Source organism: Poecilia mexicana, unplaced genomic scaffold (genome assembly GCF_051168715.1).
Source record: "Poecilia mexicana isolate PSO_F unplaced genomic scaffold, ASM5116871v1 scaffold_11, whole genome shotgun sequence".
NCBI classification, from domain to species: Eukaryota; Metazoa; Chordata; class Actinopteri; order Cyprinodontiformes; family Poeciliidae; genus Poecilia; species Poecilia mexicana.
Window position 1 is genome coordinate 19112740 of NW_028263380.1, and position 24246 is coordinate 19136985.

The following is a 24246-nucleotide window of genomic DNA, read 5'->3' on the forward strand; positions in this document are numbered from 1 at the left end:
TCCAATGGACAGTAAACTTTGCTTACTGCATATTTTCCCAGATGGATTTAAAGGTCCCACAAAGAGACAGAAGCTTGTGACTTTTTGCCTCTTGCAGGCTAAACATTTGATTGCTCTGAAGTGGAGGAACACAGAAAGACCAAAGATAAATGAATGGATCAAACTATTGAGCAACAACCTGGCAATGGAAAAGCTGACATATTTCACAAAAGGAAAGCTTGAAGACTTTAAAGATATTTGGTTTCCTTTCTTACATCTTGTCAAATACTGTGATATGTAAAGCTAATTTTTCTTTTCTTTTTTTTTGTGTAGATAGAGTGAGCCCTGGGGTTCAGTGTTCTTTTTGGGTGGGGGGAGGGAATGCGCTGTATGTAATATTTTATTTTATTTTATTTTTTTTGGTTCTGTTTGTTTTTGTATGTCTGTATAACAGAAAATTCTAATAAAACTATCTTGAGAAAAAAAAAAAACCTAAAAAATAAAAAGATTTTTAAAATTAACTCTAATATACACTGACAGCCAGTTGAGAGAAGCCAAGACCTCCATATTTTTTATCCAATTTCTATAAAATATGGCTTAAATTAAAGCTGGGAAAAGTGCAGATGTTTGGACATGTAAAATATATATTCTCTCTGGATATAAAACTATAAATGGTTTGGTTTCTGTCAGTTCTGTCAAAATGCAAGACAGAACTAAGTGAATTTTTCTCTTAAGTCAGCCAGTAATTTAATTTGACCTAATCGCTGTTGGAGCCAAAGTTTAAGGTTAAATCTTGGCTCGAATACTTTATGAAATATTTCATCCTTTTTTTATTAATGCTTTAAATATCCAAGGTCTACGAACAAATGATGCATTTAGTCCAAAGAAAAAAACTTTGAAAAACAGGTGAACAACTTGAAACCAGATATTTTTTTTCCTCAGTTTGTCAGCTAACATCACACGCAAACCTGCTGCCATGGCAACTAACAACATCAGAAGGAGCTCCCAGAGTAAAGATTACTTTCTAGTGTAACAGGAAGTAACATCAAAAAGCACAAAACCATTTTCTACACAAAAAATATGTAGAAATCCCCAAACAGAGTATTCAGTCCATTACAATTTTATGTTTGTTTTTTTTTTTTTATTCACAAGTTTGAGGTATTTTGTTGTTATTAAGAAGTAATCGCCTGAACACTAGCGGTGGTTGGGTAGCTAATTTAAAAATCTGCTCTACTGATAATTTGTCAGGAAGTTGATATGTGGGTCATCTTATTTTTGTGCTAACTGAACCGAAACACACCGGCTGATATGGACGACCTTTGTTTTCTACACGCTACAAAACGTTTTAATCCATTTACTGCCCGTCATCTACAAAAACAGTTTTTGGCATAGATTTTGCGAGGGGCAGGGTGTCCATTGTAAGCTCCTGCTGAAGAACAGCAAACCTGCTATTGAGTGTAATTCCAGTGGAGTTTAATGGGTTCCCAGTTGGAGACATGCATCATGTCACATCTCCAACTGGAGACGTGCATCCAGTTGGAGAACCTAGTTCAGAGGTTCCCAAACTGGGGGGCGTGTCCCCGAGGGGGTTGCCGTGTCATTGCAGGGGGGGCGCGGGAAGCCGTCTGGATGAAAAAAAAAAACAAAAAAAAACATGAACACTGTATGCGCTGGGTTTTTACCTTAGAATGGCCAACTCTCTGTTATTCCTATGTCAATTTGATACAGTAGAGGCTTCCACACTTCCCATATCTCTGTCCTCTGTCACTTTTATCAGCAGTTAAAACTGTTTAATCCGTTGTTAACATGTTGTAACCTGTTTTTCCGAGCCGCCTCTAAACGCAACAAGAACGCTGAGACGCTTGCGCTGAGTTTACACCTGTGCAGCAGTGAAGGAGACCTGCTGCTGTGCAGGTGTGTTAGGATCATGGCAGCAAACCAGCTCACACACATCGTTCAACCAGACAGCTATTTGTAAGCCATAGGGGGCCCAGAAAAAGTTTGGAAACCATTGAGCTAGTTGATTAGTCGTTGTTACCAGGGTGAAAGAAGGTGGAATTATGTCGGTTCCAGCAGATTAGTGTTTTTTCTTCGATGAGATTAAAAACTATTAAGAATAGGTTTATTAAGTAACTTTAACAGGCAGAACTATACTGGAGCCTGGTCATCAAGAACCACATTGAACCATTCTTTTCGGTTCCTTAACTGGTTGGTCGTCTCTGTTCCCACCAGTCTGGACAGAAACCTTCTGTTGAGCTTCATCCACTGCTGTGCTGCCTCTGACAGCCAGCAGGAGGCAGCACCAGACCTACTGAGGACTTTGCAGCACAGCTTGGATCTGTCCTGCTCCTCCTGTGTGCAGCTACCAGATGAGGATCAGACCGAGCCTCTGAGTCTGACGGCTGCTGACTGCAGGTCCATGGCCGCCATCCTGAGACACAGCAGCAGGGACACACAGGTCAACCTGAGAGACTGTAAGGTGGAGGACAGCGGGCTGGACCTGCTGTTTCCTGTCCTGGACAGGGTTTGTCTAAGGTGAGGAAGACTGCTGATGAGGCTAAACATTGGGAAGCTTGTTGACCTTCATGTTGCTGTTTGCTCTGTTCCTCCTGTTTAGAACCAGTAAGACGGTGTTGGTCCAGCTGCTGTCCCTGCTGACTGTGAACAGTGAGAGGGACACAGTGAGACGGACAATGTCCCTGTGCAGAGCCCTGGGAGGAGAACTGGACCTAAGTCACAGTCCATTGGATCAGAGGCTGTGTAGAGCTCTGGTTCTGATGCTGGACCACTCTGAAGGTCTAACAAAGTTGGACCTCAGTCATTGCCACCTGACAGACCATCTGCTGCTTCAACTCATTGCACATCTGCACAAAGTTCAAGTCCTGGAGTGAGTGGAAGTTATGGTATTCATAAACATGAATGTCATCATGAATAAATGAGTAACTGCATTTTTTTTTTTTTGTGGGGATTTTACAGTCTGAGCCACAATCTTCTCACTGATGTGTCAACAGATGGATTAGTTAACCTAATTTCCATCAACTCTTCCACTCAGACCATCAGGTGAGATTAATTTCAGATGTTGAAGAAAATCCAAATTAATTTGTACAAACCACCACAATTAAGACTTTGACATCATGACAGTATCATATATATATGCTAATTATATTCTCAAAGGTGATTTTATTCCATGGTTGTTCAATTTCACTTGTTAAAATACATGTATGTAATGAACTTTGATCTAAACATAATTTGTTAACCACTGCTGTAAGTTTTTGCTTGCATAGATTTTTTTTCACATATTTGTCTCACAAAAACTATACTAAAGTGTTTTAGTTATTCTAATTGTTTCTAGGTGTAAGTGTGTGATTGCATGATTAACTGTCTGCATTGCTGTGTGATGAACTAGTCACTTGTCCAGAGTTTCCTCAAGTCTGAACTTAATAGATGTTTAGCATCTATTTGTGTTAAAGAAGACATATTCAAAATGTGCTTTTGAGCCTTTAGGTTTTTTGTGTACTTTGAGTGTCTAGGAGTGCAAAACATTTAATTTATCATCTTCTGGTTCTGGGTGGACATCTTTATATTATTTTTGGATTATATTTCTCATTTTTCTCCATTTCCCATTATCTTGTACATGACATCACTGCACTTGTTGTGAAACTGTTAAACCAGGTCATGGACTTCCAGCTGATCAGTTCTGTGAATCCACTATTTGTTTCCCTTACAGCGAATCTTGCAGTCCAAGTTCAGCTTTGCTGAAATTGCAAGTAGATGAGTCAAAATATTTTTAGCAAAATTTTAGACCAAACTAATCAGTTTTGCCAAAATCAGAATGGTCAGGCTTTTTAAAGATTGGTACTTGGCGATCAGCCACAAAACTGCAATCAGGCCACCTCTAAAATATGTTTGTTTGTTGTTGTAATGTGACAAAATATGGAGAAAGTTCAAGAGCTATGAATATTTTTGCAAGCCACTACGTGGAACATGCTCTTGTCTAATTCTGATAGTCATTTTATTGCTTGTTTGCAGTGAAAACAGTGGGCTAGCCTGGTAGCGATTAAATTGTTAGTAATAACTACAAATGTGCATAAAGACTTAATAATCCAAATTCACAACTATAAGGCATATAGAACCTCTAATTTTTTGCTCCGACTCCAATGCAGTGTTGATTCATGTCATCTTGTTTCGTGTGACATGTTGTGGTTGTTTTTTATTCTGTCTAACCCGTCTCTCTCTCTTTGTGTTTTTTGTAGAGTCTTTCGGAACAACATTTTGAACAAAGAACCTTTTATGAACTCTAATTTTGAAATCTTGTAATTTTACACTAAGTTACATTGGCTGGTTGTGAAAAGATGAAACCACAACAACAATGAGGAAATTATTTATATTTTCTTACTGCATGTATGAATTATATATTTTGTGGTTATTAGAAAAAGACTTTTGGACTACTTTGTTCTGTGTTCAGTATTAATTCTGAAATTAAATATATTTTTCTTGAAAAGACTTCCCTGTTGAAATGCTTAAAATTGTGGTTAAATTTCCTGAGTTCTGAACTAGAGAAATTAAAGTCAGAGGAAAGAGAACAAATATAATGTAGAAAAATCACAGTCACTTTAATAAAACTGTACTTGATAGAAAGAAAAGTGTAAAATGTTACCTAAAGAAATAGCTTTAAATAACTGAGTCCAAACTAAGCATTGTGCATAAAATTGGGCTTGAAACTTGCAAACGCCACTTTTTATGGAAAGGTTCTGGTTTATAAAACACAGACTTGGCATGAAAATGTGTGGTACCTCACACCAACTCTGATCCAGGGGTAAGTTTTTGGAAACAGGTGAAATGATGACAATAAGGTGGGGAATTGAAGCCCACTTCACCATCATGATTCTCTTCAGGACCTTTAACTACATATTGAACTTTATCCATAGATCAACTTTATCATAAGCAATCAAAAATGCAGTGATAGTTATGGCTCAGCAGCGCAAGCATGTGAGGACCATTCAAACAAAAAATATAAAGGAGCCTCAACCCTAAATACTGTTAAGGAAGAAATATCTAAAATATTTAACTTTGGAAAAAAGTTTGGCGCTCTCTTCCTCTGGATCCAAGGTCCTCTCGGCGGGTCGCGTGTAGCCACAATGCGTACACAATAAAACAACAATGCGTGTTGACGTCACAGAATTACAGAGTTTAATCCAATATAAGACAATGCATAAACTTACACAGAAACTGCAGAACGGAGACATACATTCATTTACCTGACATAAATGGAAAGAAGAAGAAAAGCAAAGACGTGCAAAGACATCTTTGGAGAGTTGCAAGAGCAAATCTAATGTGTTACTTCTGTGTAGAAAGTTTTATAGTTAAGGCGTATTCTTATTTTTAATTTATTCAAATAAGGCGTATCTTTGCTCATCCAACCAGGAGCTATCTCTGACCCTCTATCTGAAGCCAGAAACCCCTGCCGTGTTTACGGCCTTTCACAGATGAGTGTGAAAAGCTACAACTTCTCCTGTATTGTTTTCCACACAGACAAAAGGCAGTTCAAACGATCCTAGCAAACCATCTGCTGGAACTACAGGTAAAATAAAGGTCAAAAAGTCAGAATACATTACTAATTTCAAAACCACAATTAGGCCATTTGAATCAAGACATGTTAAGTTTTAAAACTAGCTTATTTTAAATTTATTTTCTCAACAATACTTAAATACTTTCTTATGTCACATTCCTCTCCCCACTGATCACCAGAGTGGGATGCACAGTTTTATTTATTCATTTGTTTTACCACAGATCAATTCATAAATTGTGACAAGGTGTGAGGCAGTCACAGTGATGGCTGCAAACATCTAAATACTGTTGTGACGCCTAAGTGTAATGCTGCGCAACAGAAAGACGCTGGAAGACGTAAATGAGAATCAGGAGGGATCCTCAAGATTTTCTGGCCCGTTCTGATGACCCAATTATAACCCAATTTAGATTCCATATAGAATTATTCTGGCATCTATGTGGTGAAGTGGGTCCACATAAAGATCTGAAATGTTGACTTCCTCATACATATATGCTAATTATATTGAGAATATTTTTAATACATCTTTTAAATATATTTTAATAGAAGAGGGAGAGCTCTTATTAAAATATATTTTCAATGTAGACTCCTTTACTCTTTGTAGTTTTTGGTGACAAATGAGATTATTAAAATTCTTGAAGGGTGGATGATTTAATTTGTCTGGTGCCAAGGAAAGCCTAGACTGAACTTAAAGGACATGATGGGAGGCCTTATGTTTTACACTTGCAAATAATATTCCACTAGTTTTGTGGGAGAATAATTGTGTATTTTGGTCAGTTGTACTTATGTCTATGTGTAACATATCATATGTCATGTTTTCCTGTAACGGTAAGTTGTTTTTCTGCCATTAGCTCATTGACTAGCAAATTTGTTGTTTTTGGTCGTAGGTGGTGCATTTCTTCAGACAGCAATAATTGTTCAAGGAGGAGGAGAAAATCAATATTTTCATTATCTGTCTCATGTTACACATTACTGGGACAATTTTTACTTAAGTCACTGTAAAGCACTTTAAAAGCACTTCATTTAGCACTGCACTTTAAGCAGAGATTTGCACATAAATAGCAATTTGCACACAAGAAGTTTCAATTGTATTTATTGAGTATTTTTAGTGATTAGCATGTAGCCTTTTGTTCTGGGCTCTGCACAGCTGCTCCTCACTGAGAAGTGAGGCGGTTGCCTGTGAAGGGAGGATAATTGTTGCTCAGAGCAATGAGCTACTGGTGGGTAAGATGGAGCAAATGTTTCTGCATAATCTGTTAAGTGTGAAGTGCTAATATTAATGATGGGACATCTGAATCCAGGCTTTGAGTCGCGTTGTACTGAGTGAAAAGTTAACTGCATTGTTGCTGAAACGTGCTGGACAAATAAACTTGACTGTCTGATATGCAACCAGCAAGAAGAAAATCTCCGACATCTGGAAAGATTATTGCTCACAATTCTGTTCTGTGTTTTCTGTGTTTAGTCCTGTCCCAGTTCTGTCTTCCCCATTGATTGCTTCCCAGGTGTGTCTCATTCCTTGATTACCCTCCCTGTGTATTTAGTCTCACCTGTTGTCTGTGTTCTTTGTCAGGTCCTTGTCTACCACTGTCTAAGTTTGTTTGCTGCCACGCCTGTTGTCCTGAATGCTCTCCAGTGGAACTGCTAAGTCCTGGTTAGCCTAGCTCGCGTTTCCCAGTCTTTGTCAGTGCTACCGGTATTAGCTGTTTGCTACTCTGCCGTTCTGCCTGTTTTCTGGACTGTGAGCCTCTCAATAAATTAATCACTTTCATCTTACATCCTGGGTCTCAGCGTCCTCATCCTCACCATCAACTCCACATTATGACACAATAAAATTATTCTTAGATAACAGTTAACGGCTAATTATTGTTATCTAAGAATAATTTTCTTAGATAACAATAGCGCCTCCCAGTTTCTCACCTTCTGCAAAGTTCCACTATTTGTATTCTGATTAGCAAATATATATCAGTCTTGCACAGCAGAAGCAGATTTAATGCTGTTGAAAGACTAAAATTCAACATGTAGCCAAATATAAGGGATCAAAGCCAATTAGAAATCCAAGACAAAGCGAATGTCCCAACAGTCACTGCACTCCCAAGACACTGAAACATCAAATCTCTTTGTCAAATCCGTCTATGACATAAAAATAAACACAACCACAGACATTCAACATAAACCAGGATTCGATTGGCTACAAATCATTTTAATAATTAAAACATATGACAATTAAATATGGTTTCATTGATTCTCCTGTTACTAAACATGAGTCTGATGAAAACTTTGTGACAATTTTGCATTTAGTAATTTTTAGAAGTATGAGCTGAATGACGAGGCTGTTACAGTTTCACCAGCAGATGTCACTAGTGAACAATGAATGAAGCATTTGGAAAGCTTCATTGCTTCATGAGGTTTCATTTACCCATCACTAGCTATGAAGTGACTCACCTGTGTTTTCTGTGTCCTCTCCAGGGTGTTTGGGCAAATACTGCCCTGGGGGTCCAGACACCATTTATAGGTTCTGGGAGAGGCCATTGAAAAGTGTGGGGGAGAATTGTTTATGGGTTTTGTGGTGTTTCATTGTGTTGTAGTGATAAAACATAAAATATTTATAAAAAGTAAATGGAAATGTTTGTATTTAGAAAAAGGTATTTTATTTAAATAGGTGGAGATTGGTGAACTGGGATTCCCCTGTGAATTTTTGGTCGGTGACAGCTGGGACTATTTAAGCCTGCAGTTTCACCTGTGAAATTATTATTGTTGATGCTGTGTGAAGAATAAACCACTGCTTTTCCACCTGACTCTGCCTCAACTGTTCATCACTGTAAAATCCAGCCACAAAACATACTGTCATAACACATAAAGATTTAAGATGTATGTAAAAAAAACATTTCTATAAAAATTACATACTGCAGTTTTAAACACCTCTATATGTTCACCACACACTGAGCACACAGCCTCCATGGAAGTCCAGGCCATGTTGAATTGCATTTTCTAACATTAGTTGACATCTTTCCTGACAGCTAACTTCTTGAAACCTGTTCAACAGAAAATATGGTACGAGTTTATGAGGTAGGAGTTCATATGTTTCTTACTTCTTCCTACTCCTTTTCAAGCATGTTAAGATTATTGTACAAAAATATGTATTTTGCATTCCTTGTTCATGTGTGTGATTTTATACTTCTGTTGTCAAAATTCCATCCATCCATCCATCTTCTTACACCCTTGTCCTTAGTGGGGTCCAGAGGGTTGCTGGTGCCTCTCCAGCTAAAGTTCCGGGCGAGAGACGGGGTCACCCTGGACAGGTCGCCAGTCTGTCACATCCTGTCAAAATTTAATAAAAATAAATAAATACACTTGCTGAAGTGGGCTGCACAGCGGTGCAGTTGGTAGAGCTGTTGCCTTGCAGAAGGTTCTGGGTTCGATTCCCGGCCCCGGTCTTTCTGCATGGAGTTTGCAAGTTCTCCCTGTGCATGTGTGGGTTTTCTCCAGGTACTCTGACTTCCTCCCACAGTTAATTGGTCTGTACAAATTCTCCCTAAGTGTGTGTGCATGGTTGTTTGTCCTGTCTGTCTCTGTGTTGCCCTGTGATGGACTGGAGACATGTCCAGGGTGACCCCACCTCTCGTCCGTTGACAGCTGGCTAGCACCCCTCCTGACCCCAATTGGATAAGGGTGTAAAGAAAATAGATTTGATGAGGCACTTTAGCACCCTGATGATGTTAAGTAATAATAGCCTTGAAAATAAACACAGATGTGTCAGATGTGGTCTGCAGGCTGTTAAATGCCCAGGTCTTCAATTCAATTAAAAAACTTTATCTCTTCGAGGGCAATTAAAGAAGGCATGTAAAGCATACAAAGAAATAAATACAAGATAAAGTATATAAATAGAAAAAGTCCAATATGCACTAGCGAGCTATTGCTCAGTAGCAGCAGTCAAAATGAAAGCTTCTTGGCCAAAACAGGAAAACCCTAAATTGCCCACTGATCTGCTTTTTAGTGTCAAAGTATGGTAATCTGTAAGTGCAGATGAATAATTTGGATTTTGTTGCAGAAAAAAAATACTCAAACAATAGTTTGGATTAGAAGTAACACATTTATTAAAATCTTGCAAGGTGAGAACAAAGATACAGAATCAAAAGAGTCAAATCTGTTATAGCTAATACACAGTGTTCCAAATTATAATGCAAGTGATATTTTCTCAGATTTTCCTTAATGGTCAATACAAATGATGGTCAGTCTAATTTTCAACTCATGAACTATTACAGTGTAAATGTCATACAAAGAAAGACAAGAGAAAAAAGAGACAAAAGACAGGATGTCAATTTGTAGCCCAGTTTCCTCCAAGAATGGTGGGTAGACTGTTGTCCCCAAAGGCCTGTAACTTTTAGATGCCTCTCTGCTTCAGCACACCTTGCTCCAATATAAGCTCATTAACAGATTTCTGTAGAACTCGACTTCATGCTAGTGGTGTAGCTTCACCATTCAAGCATGTAGGATAAGGGAAATATGTAAAAACTGTAGGACTTTGGCCCTCGAGGACTGCTGTTTCAGACCACTGCTACAGTGTCTCAACTGTTACGTTTAGCAACTGTTTAGCTTGGTTATTAGTGTTAGTCTCCATTTCACTCGCATCTAATCAGATAAGAAAAAATATTTACCCAGATATCCATATAATTACTTGTCCCTGTTAGCAACAGGCAAGTCAGATTAAGCAGTAGCATAGCCCTTACCACCATCTAGCGTAACTCCTTCCTGTCCAAGTGGAAAAGGTAACACTGTGTGTAATGCAAGTTAGCATCATTTAAGAGAGTACACAACCTCTCTGGAGGCTGGACGGTTTGAACAGTGAGTATCCCACCTTAGCTTGCATTTAAGTTACAGATGTGCTGCCACTTTCCCTCCTAACTTGCCCCCTCTTCTTCTCCTAAATGAAATTAACGTAATGCAACTACATAGCATTTTTTTAAAAGATTGACTTTTGTACATCTGATGCATCACTGTGATTACTGCTGGTGGGGAGAGCCATCTCCAAGTTAAAAGTAATAATTTAAAAAACCCGTTATGGTCCAAATTGTCACAACATATTGTCCATTAAAAGTCATTTTGCTAGAAAGCTAGACTTTGAGGACTTGATCAACAACTTTGCTGTCAAGAAGGCTTGGTGCTGGAGCCTTATTTAGTCAGGCTGAGCAAGGCCCAGGTAGTTGTTAAATGGCATGGGATTAATTTGGGTTACCAGAACTTGTTCTTTTTTCATCTTGATCAGAAATCTGCTGTTTTTGCTACTTTGATATGATGATGTTATGTTTTAAGTTATCTGTGAAGTTATACATGTTAGAAGTTAGAATTTTACATAGTTATTACCTTAAGTGCCTTTGTCTTTTTCCATTTCAAGAATATAGGATTTTTTTTTTGTTTCACTAATGAGCATAATCTTGCACAGCTCTTCAGTCTCAAAGAAACACTGAAGAACCAGGTACCAATGATCCAAACCCAGACCAGAACCCGTATCCAGGATAAAGAGGTTCGGTGAATGTGGTGTTAAAGGTGTGGAGGTGGGTCAGTGAATCAGGGGAGACTACATAGAAAGACAGGATTCCAGCAGGATAGTCCACATACACAGCTACTCTGTTAGAGACAGAGGAAGAGGACAGAGAAATGTTTTTTTGAATCTTCTTGTGGCGAACCAGGTAACCACTGTGAGAGCAGCTGAGACTCCAGGACACATCATTCCATCCGAACCTGCAGTTCACACTATTTCCTTTTTTCCCAATTTCTTTGTAACTAACAGCTACAACAATCTTTCCTTCCCACTCCACCTCCCAGTAACAGCGACCTGTCAGAGCATTTGTGCACAGAAACTGTGGCCACCAATCAAATCTGTCTGGATGTTCAGGATATTGTAGCTTTTCATCAATCGTCACCTTCCTTTTGTCTTCAGACAGTTTGAGTTTTCTGTTCACCGTATTTGTGTCGACTGTGGGCTGGCAAGAATCTGATGGAGAGAACAAACACAGTGCAGCTGCAGTTATTGATTATGTATTCATACCCTGATGATGATTCCTGAAAGGGTGATGGGACAGTTTGAAGATGGTTGAATGTGAGCTTCTTTGTCATAAATCAAATGAAAAACACACTTACACTTTGCTAGACCTGGTTTCAACCATCGGTCTCCAGCAGGTTCCACCCTGATGAGAGGATGATAGACCATTAGGCTCTTTAAGGCAAAGTTTAAAGCCAAGATTATTATTAGTTCCTGTGGTTTGATGCTTGCTGTACACACATTTAGCCTACCAATAACATATTATCTAAAACCAAACAGGTCAGGTGACCTGCCTGAGCATTTTTTCAACAATATCTAGACTTCTCTGAATATCAACCGGACATAACAATAATGTTAAAATTGCATTCATCATGGCTTTGTATCTACAGCCCCTCTTCTACTTCCACTTGGGATTATTAAATATTTTGGTTTAGTAACACAGAGAAGTGCTGTGCCTCCTGACAGGAAGGACTGAACTACAGCAGGCTAGTATAATAAATATTACGCCCATGAAGCACTATTTAACATATTTTCAGTTTCAATTCAAATTCAAAAATACCTTCTTCATCTCAAAGAGAAGGAAAAGGACTCAGCAAGCATGCAAATGTTTATACGATGTTCAGCGAACTTTATGGCAGTTATTTTTCACAAAATCTCAATTCTTGTCTTGCTAGAAAAGTGTGCACTTCTAACGTTCTCTGAATATTGTCTGAACATCTGTTTTTATAAAACATGGTGTCAGCAGTGGTTAAATGTCTGATTTTTAAAGTTCCTGAATAATTGTACATTGCATTAATTCCAACGTTGGGTAGGCGTCTCTTGAAGGTCTGGTGAATATTAAATAACCGTTCAAGAAGCAATCTGCCTACTGTGTGACTCAGGATGTGATCATTCATGCAGGGACATGCTGCAACTTCAGCACAATGTGTCACTTATGAAATCCATCCAGTTCAAACATTTGACTTAGTTATTGCATCAATTATCTGTAGCTAAGTTTATTACATTTACAAAAGTTAAGTGAAAAGAATTCAATGTATTTAATGTGTAGGTAGTTTCATACTTAAGAACCCTCAGACTCCAATTTGGATCCTTCTGTCCATCCAACAGCAGCTCCACTCCTCTTTCTCCTGGATGATTGTAGCTCAGATCCAGCTCTCTCAGGTGAGAGGGGTTGGATTTCAGAGCTGAGGCCAGAAAAGAGCACCCTTCCTCCGTGATCAAGCAGCCTGAGAGACTGTAGATTCACAGAAATAACACATGGTGTTGAAAAAAAATAGACATTTTTGAGTAAGCCAAAGGTTGTACTGATTCACACACAAATCACAAAATAATTCAGATTTTATCAAATTAAATCCCTTTTTCAGTGGTCATTCATTGACCACCTTGAACTATCCTGACCTGAGTATCTCCAGTGCACACTCTGGGCTTCTTAGTCCAGCACATAGCATCTCCACTCCAGAATCTTGCAGGTCATTATTGCTCATATTTAGCTCTCTTAGACTGGATGATGAAAAACTCAGAACTGAACTGACAGCTTCAAAGCTTCTGGGTGACAAATTGCAGCCTGTTAACCTGCAAAAGACATACAAAATTAGAAGAGTGGCATGCTGAAATACAAATTAACTTTCAGTAATGTGTACACCAACACAGCTTTGTGAGTCGCTTTGACCACTGGCAGCATCCTGAGAAGACCCTCCTCTGAAGCAGAATATTTCTGCAGGTCAAAGACATCCAGATCTGATCCTGATGACAATAAGATGTAGACCAGAGCTGACCACTGAGCAGGAGACAGTTTATCTGTGTAGAGACTCCCTGAACTCAGAGACTGTTGGATGTCCTTGATTAGAGAATGATCATTAAGTTCATTCAGACAGTGGAACAAGTTGATGCTTTTCTCCACAGACAAATTCTCATTGATCTTCTTCTTGATGTACTGAACTGTTTCCTGGTTGGTCTCTGAGCTTCCTTTTGTCTGTGTCAGCAGACCTTGCAGGAGACTCTGATTGGTCTGCACTGACAGACCAAGGAGGAAACGGAGGAACAAGTCTAGGTGACCATTTGGACTCTGTAAGGCCTGGTCCACAGTTTTCTCATGGAGATATTGCAGATTTGGTTTGTTAGATAGTTTAGACCAAACAGAAATGGTTGGCTGGTCTTCCATCAGATGAACTCCAGAGTTGCTGAAGGTCAGATGGACATGAAGAGCAGCCAGAAACTCCTGAACACTCAGATGGACAAAGCAGAACACCTTGTCCTGGTATAGCCCTCTCTCCTCTCTGAAGATCTGTGTGAACACTCCTGAGTACCATGAGGCTGCTCTGACATCGATGCCACACTCTGTCAGGTCTGATTCATAGAAGATCAGGTTTCCTTTCTGCAGCTGATCAAAAGCCAGTTTTCCCAGAGACTCGATCATCTTTTTGCTCTCTGGACACCAGTGTGGATCTGTTTCAGCTCCTCCATCATACTTGACCTTCTTTACTTTGGTCTGAACCACCAGAAAGTAAATGTACATTTCGGTCAAGGTTCTAGGGAGGTTTCCACTTTTTATGGTTTTCAACACATCCTCCAGAACGGTAGCAGTGATCCAGCAGAAGACTGGGATGTGGCACATGATGTGGAGGCTTCGTGATCTCTTGATGTGGGAGATGATTCTAATGGCCTGCTCTTTATCTCTGAATTTTTTATTGAAGTACTCCTCCTTCTGGGGGTCATTGAACCCTCTGACCTCTGTCACCATGTCAATATAACCAGGAGGGATCTGATTGGCTGCTGCAGGTCGTGTGGTTATCCAGAGTTGAGCAGAGGGAAGCAGATTTCCCCTGATGAGGTTTGTCAGTAGAGCATCAATTGAGGAGGACTTTTCAGGGTCAGTTAATATTTTAGTGTTGTGGAAGTTCAGAGGAAGTCGACTCTCATCCAAGCCATCAAAGATGAACAGAACCTGGAACTGTTCAAAGCTACTGATTCCTTTGGTTTCAGTAAAGTAGTGATGAACAAGTTCCACCAAGCTGAACTTTTTCTCCTTTAGCACATTCAGCTCTCTGAAGGTGAATGGAAATATGAACTGGATGTTCTGGTGGGCTTCATCTTCTGCCCAGTCCAGAGTGAACTTCTGTGTTAAGACCGTCTTCCCAATGCCAGCCACTCCCTTTGTCATCACTGTTCTGATTGGTTGATTTCTTTCAAGTGAGACTTTAAAGATGTCTTCTTGTCTGATTGGTGTTTCTAGTCTGCGTGGTTTCCTGGATGCTGTTTCAATCTGTCTGACCTCATGTTCAATATTGACCTCTCCAGTCCCTCCCTCAGTGATGTAGAGCTCTGTGTAGATCTGGTTCAGAAGGGTTGAACTTCCTTCTTTAGCAATCCCCTCAAACACACGATGGAACCTCTTCTTTAGCTGAGACTTTAAAGAGATTTGGCCAGCTCCAATAAGAGGTTCTACATCAAAAAAATATTAATAAATCAAGATTAATTGCATTATCTACATACATGATTAAATTAATCAATTAACCAGGTGGGTGTATTTTTAAAGAGGCCTTCTTACTCTGCACACGTTGTGCCAGCTCCTCCTGGTTTATTCTCCTCAGGAAATTCAGGATGATCTTCAGAAATGCCTCTCTGCTGCTCCTCCTCTGCTCTTTATCATCACCCTCCAAATCTTCCTCATCATCTCTCTGACTTTCTGGGTATTCTGAGTAATCTGGAGTTAAAACCTGATGGATCTTCTTCATCTCACTATTCACAAAAGTAGAAATGTACTTCTCCATCCGCTGGAAAAGAGTAATATATGAAGGCCACATCAGACTGTAATCATGGAGCAAAAAACATCAGGTCCATGTTGGACAGATTGACAGACCTTGAATATGCAATCCAGGTGTGTTTGATGCTGATGGTCAGATGAACCACTGGGACCTTCTGAGTTCTGCAGGTCAAGACTGTGGAGAAATCAGGGACAACTAGTTAGCATCTTCTCTCCTCTTACATACAATGGAAAATACAAGTTTCAATACACCGACTGAATTGAAACTTCATTCGGTCTCAAGTTAAATCAGATTTTTTTTTATTGCATAAGGTTAGTTATAATTACCAAACTAATTTCTATTTACAAAATGGCAGAAAGCACCCCAGTCTGCCAATCCAGGGAAACTTCCCCCAATGTCCATGTGATATGGGACTGGCCACGACAAAACCATGAACAAGTCTACTCATAGGCATAATGAGTTACTTACATGGTGTGAAAGTAGGGAAGATGAGCTTTCCAATTATGTCAAACACATGGAAATGAAAAAAAACCCCAGGATGTGACTTGTTTGTTGGAAAAGCCACAAATGGCTATAGGACTCCAGTCACTGATTGATTTATAACCCAGCAGTTTTTGAAGAGTTAATCTGCAGTTTATGAGAGGTGCATTAACTAGAGCAACAAAAAAAACTAAAAATAAAAAAAACTCATCGTCCCCAATTTTTGCCGCATTAGAATGTAAAAGGGAAATAAACATTGCAACAGAGTTAGCCACAAAATTATATTGGCAATAATTTTGAAACCAAAACAAATTCCAAAACTTAATTTATACACCAAATTACAAATATGATATTGAAGATTTTTGGTAATTTTTTTTAATAGTCCTCCACTAGAAGGCACTGTAAAATTGAGAAATTTGTTACAAAAAAACAGCTGATTGGATTTTGTCCAAACCTACACCGATGCCTATTCCTCCAAAGGTCTTACTTTATATATTTAAAATGGCAATCGATTGGGTAAATGGGTGGGGCTTATTGGCAAAAGTGTGAAAATTGTCCTCTAAACAATTTATTTTTTTGTAAATGACGTTTATCCAAATGAGCCCCTAATTGTCCTGTACACAGTTAAGCACATCAGGGCCAGTAGTCATGTAAATGTTAAGGATTCTTGCTATTTGGTTTGAATTACTTGACATGAAACTTGAGTGAGCTTTAATGAATTTTTTCTTCATTTATACTTCTACACAACAACATAACATGTTCAAGAAAAGAAGAAGCAAATACGGTCATTTGGGATTATTTTCAGATTTTTAGGGCAAACTATGAATTTTGAGAAATTTCAGAATTTTGGTTAAATCATCCTGGTGGGAAAAATGCATTGAAAAAGGTCAAAAAAGTTTTGTTTTTCCTCCACAAGCATGTTAAAGATCAAGTTTTTACCAGAAGCACACTCAGTCAACTGAGAATATTTAGAACATTTTTGGATGGAGCATTTACTTTCTGTGAATTTTTTAGCATTTAGTCTCCTCATATGCCTCTCCTGACTGAGATGCTGCTCCGCTCCTGCTTTTTCTGAGTGCAGCTGTGAAATTATTTCCTAATTTGACTCTGCTACATGAAAGAAAGGGACATAGCTATATGTTGAAACAACATGTAAAAATTAGTCCAGGTGTTTGCTCAGCAAAGCTAGACCACACCACATATGAACACACAGACACGCTAAATGAAAGGACCAAACATTGTAAACATTCACATGGTACAAGAATAAATACAGACTTAACAGCAATCAACCCAAATTTTCATATTTGTACATCCCTAACATTTACTTTTCTGTACTTTAGAAAACTAACTTGTAACAATAATAGTGCGCTTTTTAAGTTAACCTGGACAAAAATTATACAGAAATCTTAAATTATACTCAATTTAATAATAAAGCAGTAGGCTCTAAGAGAAACATATACTCCAGTTTTTAAGTTTATGTAAGTCTTTAGTGTAAATAAACTCTCACTTTGCCCAGATATTTGTAGCCTGTATGCCCATGTGAGCAACGTGATCTTTGATACCTTCATCACACACAGAAACACTTATGGCAGCTATTTACTCCCACGGCACGCTCTGCCACCGATTTGTTGCAACTGTGATGGTATAAAATTTATTTTCCGGTTTGTACATTAAGCTACACTTAGGCTAAGCATCAGTTACAGAAGCTCATCTCCTGAAGTCAGTCTATCTGCTCTACCTGAATAAATACACCTGCCATGCTCTTCTGCCACCAGACAGCAGTTCCAAAAGGAGAAAGATTGTCATATTTAAAGCATCGGTTATTTTAAAGATGCTTATTTGTCCCCTGGAAACGCTAAAAACCCGGACATAATCATATGTCAATGAAATCCACCCGAATCCCCGGACTGCAACTGAAAATTGAACATGTTATCCTGCCAACACGTCTTAGGCAGAAGTAAAATCATTGTGCAACACAATCACCCCGCTGGAACACTGTGCGCTAAATAGTAAAACGCAATTTAATGAAGCTTCCAGGCAGATAATTTACATTGAGGAATTTTAACATAAAGGTACTCTAATCATTCACAAAATGGTTACAGCCCTACTCTAAACACTTATGTTGCTTTTAATTTACATTCTATTTGTTGTGTGTTTGTGAGAAGATAAAAGGGAGTTATGTTTTCTTAATTTTGGTAAAAACTATTGAGTGTCAACCGGACTTGATCCAATTTGTCGAACAGAAATAAGACCAAGACTGAGCAATCCAAGACCGACGTCCAGCTGATCTTCTCTGTGTAACCAATGCATATTTAATCACCGACATATTGGATTTTTATTGTCTGTAACAATAACCAACCTTACTTTTCTCTCTGTAGTTCTATGAGTCCTGATCCCTAACCAGAGCAACATCCATATTATTGAACCATAAAATCATTTTCTTTATTCGCAAAATCTTGGCTGAATTCCTGGATACTTTTGGTAGCTCCTTACAAAAACCTTTTAGTTTGTCCACAAATTTAATTTTGGAAATCCAATCAGTGACATTGAGAATTTATGCTGTGCTTTATGTTAATAATGGTATAACACAATACAGTTCTTTCGTCTTACCTCTTCAGAACAGGAAGTTGTTGGTTCTTGAAGTCTATAATAATGTCCTTTGAAAGGTTGCTCTTGAAGGACACACAGCTGGGTTCGTCTCCAGGGGAATCTGGATTCTGCTGATACCTCCTGGTCAAAAGAGAATCATAAGATCACATTCTCACATCCTCCTATTAAATGGAAGCTTTCCCTTTCCGCTGTTAATACATGTATGCTTGGTATCAGGCATTTCTGTAAGTAGTTGTCGCTATTTACTCGTCCAGGAGGAGTGAAAGCTGTGAGACTTGATGAAATGTGTTGGGTTTCTCTTCATATAAAACTTATTACAATAAATTGAATGATAAACTGAATTTGATGCAGTGCCTGATGACTAGAAATAATTGGAACGCATGTAGAATTTAACTGAAATTACTTTTTTGTAAAGTAGATGAAGATTGTATTTGTTGTGAAGTAGTAGTATGAATGAACTGAATTTAAAATGTAATTAAATGAAATTATTTATATATGGCTCTTTGCTTTGTAATTCGTCTCAACACTGTGCAGCTGTTTCACCTTACCTATTAGTAGGTTGTTGGTTCTTAAAGTCTAGAATAATGTGCCTTGAAAGGTTTCTCTTGAAGGACACACAGCTGGGTTTGTCTCCAGGGGAATCTGGATTCTGCCGATGGCTCCTGGTCAAAAGAGAATCATAAGATCACATTCTCAGAGTTACAATCATAATATAACAATTCCCCATCACTATTTGGATGAGTTATAGCATCAACTTATGTCTGCATTGTAAGCTGTTGTTTTGGTCAAGCAAATAAATGAGTGATATCCATGAATAAAACATTGCTCTTCCTCATGTCAGTTGGCAAGACTTGAGTTAATTGACCCATATGAAATATTTAGGACTTGACTCTCATCAGGAATAATAACTTGGATGATGCTCAGCTGTTTATGGGTTACATGAATTTTTTGTTTCATGGTGAGAAATCAGTTGTTGAGTTCTAGAAAAGTCCACATGCTTTCTAAATGATCAAGGTTTTGTTTACTTGTACTCCTCCATGCATTATGTCTTCTGAGTGAGTTTGAAGATAATACGTCTAAATCCTTTGCAAGACTACAATGTAACCTGGCCTGGGGTCTTTCTCTGAGGAATTTGGATGTTTATAAATGAACTAAATTAAAAACTGAACTGAATGACATGAAGAATTTATGCTTTGCCCTTTGTTTTACAGTTTGTCTCAACACAGCACAGTAGTTTCCTCTTACCTAACAGGAAGTTGTTGGTTCTTAAAGTCTCTAATAATGTCCTTTGAAAGGTTGCTCTTGAAGGACACACAGCTGGGTTCGTCTCCAGGGGAATCTGGATTCTGCTGATACCTCCTGGTCAAAAGAGAATCATAAGATCACATTCTCACATCCTCCTATTAAATGGAAGCTTTCCCTTTCCGCTGTTAATACATGTATGCTTGGTATCAGGCATTTCTGTAAGTAGTTGTTGCTATGTACTCGTCCAGGAGGAGTGAAAGCTGTGAGACTTGATGAAATGTGTTGGGTTTCTTTTCATATAAAACTTATTACATTAAGTTGAATGATAAACTGAATTTGATGCAGTGCCTGATGACTAGAAATAATTGGAACGCATGTAGAATTTAACTGAAATTACTTTTTTGTAAAGTAGATGAAGATTGTATTTGTTGTGAAGTAGTAGTATGAATGAACTGAATTTAAAATTTAATTAAATGAAATTATTTATATATGGCTCTTTGCTTTGTAATTCGTCTCAACACTGTGCAGCTGTTTCACCTTACCTATTAGTAGGTTGTTGGTTCTTAAAGTCTAGAATAATGTGCCTTGAAAGGTTGCTCTTGAAGGACACACAGCTGGGTTTGTCTCCAGGGGAATCTGGATTCTGCCGATGGCTCCTGGTCAAAAGAGAATCATAAGATCACATTCTCTCTGAGAAATGGAATCAAAATGGCTGACTGGTTTGTTACAGGGAATGGCTAGCATATTTTTTTCTAGATGTGAACAACAAACTCTTGTACTAATTTATGTAAATCTGAGTTATACTGAATCTGTGTTTCAGCTTAATGTTTTGACTATGTGGTTTTCAAAACATCTAAAGTCAACTGAATCCACAAATTCTTATGTAGCTGCAGATTAAGAAATTAAACATATCAACTGGTGGTAGTAATACACTGATTTGTTGTTTGGCCAATTACAAACAGAACTTTAACAAAGGGAAGAAAGAGTCAAGGTAAAAACAGGTGGACATGTCCAACAATTGCCTCACTGCTAGTGTTGTGTCCCACACTTTTTATAAATGGCCATTGGCAACATGTTTTCAGTTAGGCCAGCAGTCAGTTCACACTACACAATCTGTTTCATTTATATAATTTCAAACTCACACCTTTGAATCTCAGATAGGAACAGATTTATTTAATCTAGCCATTCCAACTGTCTACAGCTGTTTCATCTCACCTTTTAGAAGCAGGAAGTTGTTGGTTCTTGAAGTCTAAAATAATGTCCTTTGATATGTTGCTCTTGAAGGACACACAGCTGTGTTCGTCTCCAGGAGAATCTGGATTCTGTTGATAGCTCCTGATTAAAAGAGAATCATACAATCACATCAAACTTCTTATTTGTGAAATCTAAATCATTTTTTAAAAATAAATGCATGGGGTGTTTTAACACAAAGAGACGGCTTTAGTAGGAATCAACAGCAAAACTCTACTTAGAAGTGATCAGATTCACCAAGCCTTGGGTTGATGAAATGTTTCCTAATATGTCAGAGAGAGAACTCACTACATTCTACTCCACAGAGATTCCTGGTCACCCTCATGTGACAGGCAGCCTACACTTATTGATTTCCTGATGGCCACAGCAGCGAGCCAAGTTAGCAAGGTGACCACCCACCAGCAGAAATATGTCGGTGCCCTCGGTTTTGTTAAAATGGTTATAAATCTAAACTTTCGAAGCCCCGTTAAGTCAGAAACTGTTGCTGTCCTTACATTTGACTGTAATGAAAGCAAAGCAAGTCTGAGTACCTCTTTGGAGGACAAGGTTGTTGGCTGACATCCGTTTCGATCTCTTTTAGTTTTCTCTTCAGTGACACAAAGCTGGCTTCATGTCCAGGAGAGTTTGGATGATGCTCTGAGCTGTAACACAACATATTTAAACTTATGCATGAAAAAAAGTGATCTGACATGGAGAAGAGTCCTGGACAGTTAGAGTTGGTGTTCTGACCTCTGGTCCTCATGTCTGCCACTGACAGTGGCCTTAAAGGGCAGGATTCTGTCCTCTCTCTTCTCACACCGATTCATGATGCTCAGTTCACAGCTGCTCTGACACTTTCAACGTTCATCTGAGGAGAAAATATTCATCATTCATCTAAACATTTAGAATAATCATCATCAACACAATAGGCTCTCACTGGTCAGTTGACAACATCAAGACAGTGGTGTGAGGCAGAAGAAGCTGCAATCAGTCCACTAGATGGAGCCATTCAGCTAAATTACCAAAGACTGAAAAAGTTTCTCAAGCAGTATGAATACCGTCTAATATTGTTTCAAATATGATACAAATGAAACTTTGAATATAAAAAACTAATATATTTTATTTTTATATAAGCTAAAATATATTCATAGAATTATACTTTACTAAACTAATTATAATCTATGTAAACAGTATTTGTGGAATGTACGGAAGTAGACCAGCTTTGACGTTCTTGGTCCCAAACAACTCAAACTTTCGCTCAAAGCTGAACATTTTTGTACTTAAGTGACTGAAGCTTTCTTTATATTATATAATATACAATAAGCTACTGTAACCTTAATCCTTTAATCCTTAAACCATAAACTGCGGAAAGAGGAAACGGCTCATATTCGGGCCTGTACTTAACGCGCATTACGGTAAATACATATTTCCTTAAAATATTTTCTGAGATTGTTAAAATTATCAACGTGAATATTCTTCCACCAAGAGTCGAAAATGAGGTAAATAAATAGGTTGCTGTTGTTTTTCCTTAGGTTCGCTTCCTTTATCGCGACTGTGACAGATAGCGCTTGTGTCCGATAATATGAAAACTGGATATACGTATTTCTGTGAAAATAGGCTGCCAAATGCTGATTTAGTACAAAAAAGATTTTTAAAAAGACACAGTTTACCTTTAAATGAATCTGACTCGGAGAAAACTATCAGCGCTACAACAAGGAAGAAACCGAAACTTGAACAGCAACCAGGAAACTCCCATGATGATTTGAGAAATATGGCAGACCGTTTTAACATAAAATCGGTTACACCGCACTGACGTTCCAGATGGTCTCGTTTGAGTCCGTGAAGGGACGAGACACGGGATTATTCATTGCAACAACAAAACACGGGAAGGGCGCGGTGTTTGAACAAGCAGCACATGGGCGTAGGTTTGGGTAGGGACGGTAGGGACATGTCCCGACCAATATTCACGGGATATGAAAAAGTCCCGACCAATTTTTGCCATATTGGCTCAAAGAACGTGGATCTACGATCTTTGATTAGCAGCAACAGGCGGTGCGCGGAACGGAAGCTTCTTAGTTTGACATTTATTATGAGCCTCCGAGACCGTGTCGGAACGGTGCTGTCGGGGGGTGGGGGGGAGGGGGAGTCAGTTGAATCGTCGGACGATTCAACGTCCGACGATTCAATTGATTAGCTGCAAAAGGCGGCGGCTAGCTGGGCACACGCGTCTCCTTCTGAGTCTCCGAGACCATGTCGCCACCAAAAAAGAAAAGGACAGACATTAGAAGTTATTTCGCTACGTCGGCTGTAAGTACAGTGAGTGGACCCATAAGTTAGATATCTATCACGCAACACATTTGTTGTAAAGTCCGGTGTTTAGTAAGGTCAGCACTGAATGTGAGGTAGAATAGGTCTGTTAATGATGTAATATTTTTTCTTTTTTATTTTATTATTGATTTCTTCTTATCTGCAATTGTGTTTGCTGTATCCAGAGGATATTTCTTTTGATCTTACTTGTAACGTTTGCTGAATTTTGTAAAGGAAAAAGTAAAGTGTTCTTGAACTGATCTGCTGAGTATGACTGTATCTGGTTGATTCTTGAGAATAGGGACAAAATGGGTTTTAATTTTCCCATATTTTTTTTAAATTATTTCTCAACCTTATGTATGCAAATATGACAAATAATGTTTAGAAAATATGAAGATGCTAAGGTACAGGCTCCCAGTTGCGAATTTTTAAAAAAAAATTACATTTTTAATCGACCTGACCCAAAACTTTGTCATCACCATCTGACAAAAATAAATCTAAAATGATTTTTAAAATACCCCATTAGTGATATTTTTACTCAATTTACAGACAAATGCTTCTCAAGAAATAAAATAAATATTATTTAAAACAAAAAACAAGAAAAAGTCCATCTGATGGAGTTGACAGTGCATGACGGAGTTGACACAGAACTGAAGGTGGTGACAAACTAGTGAGTAAAATGAAAAACTTGGTACATGTGAAGTAATGCAATTCATGTAAAATACATTAAAATGAATTAGTTGCACAATTAAGTGAGATTTGACAACAATTTCACTGAAAGAGTCAGAAAAACTCTGACGGAGTTGACATCTGATGGATACACAAGATGTATGATATGGTTATGGTTGGGGGGAGGGGGTTATTAAGCCAATGTGGTTTCCCCCCCCCTTCTCAAAAATGTTCGGTGCTCTTGGGCATTTCACTGTGCTGCGGGGGGGTGTCAAGGTCCCCACCAAAACTTAGACCGAACCTACGCCCTTGAAGCAGCAACTCTGACGGAGCGTGGTTCGGTCACGAGAAGCTAA

The 24246-nt window shown here is 38.5% G+C and overlaps 2 protein-coding genes and 1 long non-coding RNA gene across 4 annotated transcripts in view; 1 reads left to right on the plus strand and 2 right to left on the minus strand.

Moving 5' to 3' along the window:
* Positions 1 to 4480, plus strand: part of LOC148156468 (uncharacterized) — a 75575-nt gene extending 71095 nt beyond the window's left edge. The window contains exons 17-20 of the mRNA XM_088010377.1: positions 2212 to 2514; positions 2597 to 2866; positions 2956 to 3039; positions 4233 to 4480. Coding sequence (XP_087866503.1) covers positions 2212 to 2514; positions 2597 to 2866; positions 2956 to 3039; positions 4233 to 4296 — 721 coding nt within the window. The 3' untranslated portion in view covers positions 4297 to 4480. The remainder of the gene's footprint in view (positions 1 to 2211; positions 2515 to 2596; positions 2867 to 2955; positions 3040 to 4232) is intronic.
* The window catches only part of LOC148156467 (uncharacterized), a 261721-nt gene that overhangs the window by 85003 nt on the left and 152472 nt on the right, over positions 1 to 24246 (minus strand). The gene's annotated exons all lie outside the window — the stretch shown is intronic.
* Positions 9616 to 22695, minus strand: LOC148156471 (protein NLRC3-like). 2 transcript variants are annotated; one of them, XM_088010359.1, is made up of 15 exons: positions 22585 to 22695; positions 21665 to 21782; positions 21466 to 21576; positions 20900 to 21019; positions 20227 to 20340; positions 19685 to 19798; positions 18988 to 19101; positions 18440 to 18559; positions 15445 to 15523; positions 15133 to 15358; positions 13232 to 15026; positions 12984 to 13157; positions 12646 to 12819; positions 11684 to 11730; positions 9616 to 11537 (listed from the first exon to the last, which is right to left on the minus strand). In XM_088010359.1, the coding sequence occupies exons 2-15, from the start codon at positions 21739 to 21741 to the stop codon at positions 10996 to 10998; spliced, it is 3807 nt and encodes a 1268-aa protein (XP_087866485.1). In that variant the 5' UTR covers positions 21742 to 21782; positions 22585 to 22695; the 3' UTR covers positions 9616 to 10995. The 2 variants fall into 2 exon arrangements, with proteins under 2 accessions (XP_087866485.1, XP_087866486.1); XM_088010360.1 differs by lacking the exon at positions 20227 to 20340.

Excerpts from the sequence above, each read along its gene's own strand:
- LOC148156471 (XM_088010359.1), bottom strand. The coding sequence starts at position 21,741 with ATGAATCGGTGTGAGAAGAGAGAGGACAGAATCCTGCCCTTTAAGGCC. Across the intron at positions 19,102-19,684 it reads AACCAACAACTTCCTGTTAG|GAGCCATCGGCAGAATCCAG; the intron begins GTAAGAGGAAAC and ends TCTTTTGACCAG. Across the intron at positions 15,524-18,439 it reads CAACTTCCTGTTCTGAAGAG|TCTTGACCTGCAGAACTCAG; the intron begins GTAAGACGAAAG and ends ATTTCTCCACAG.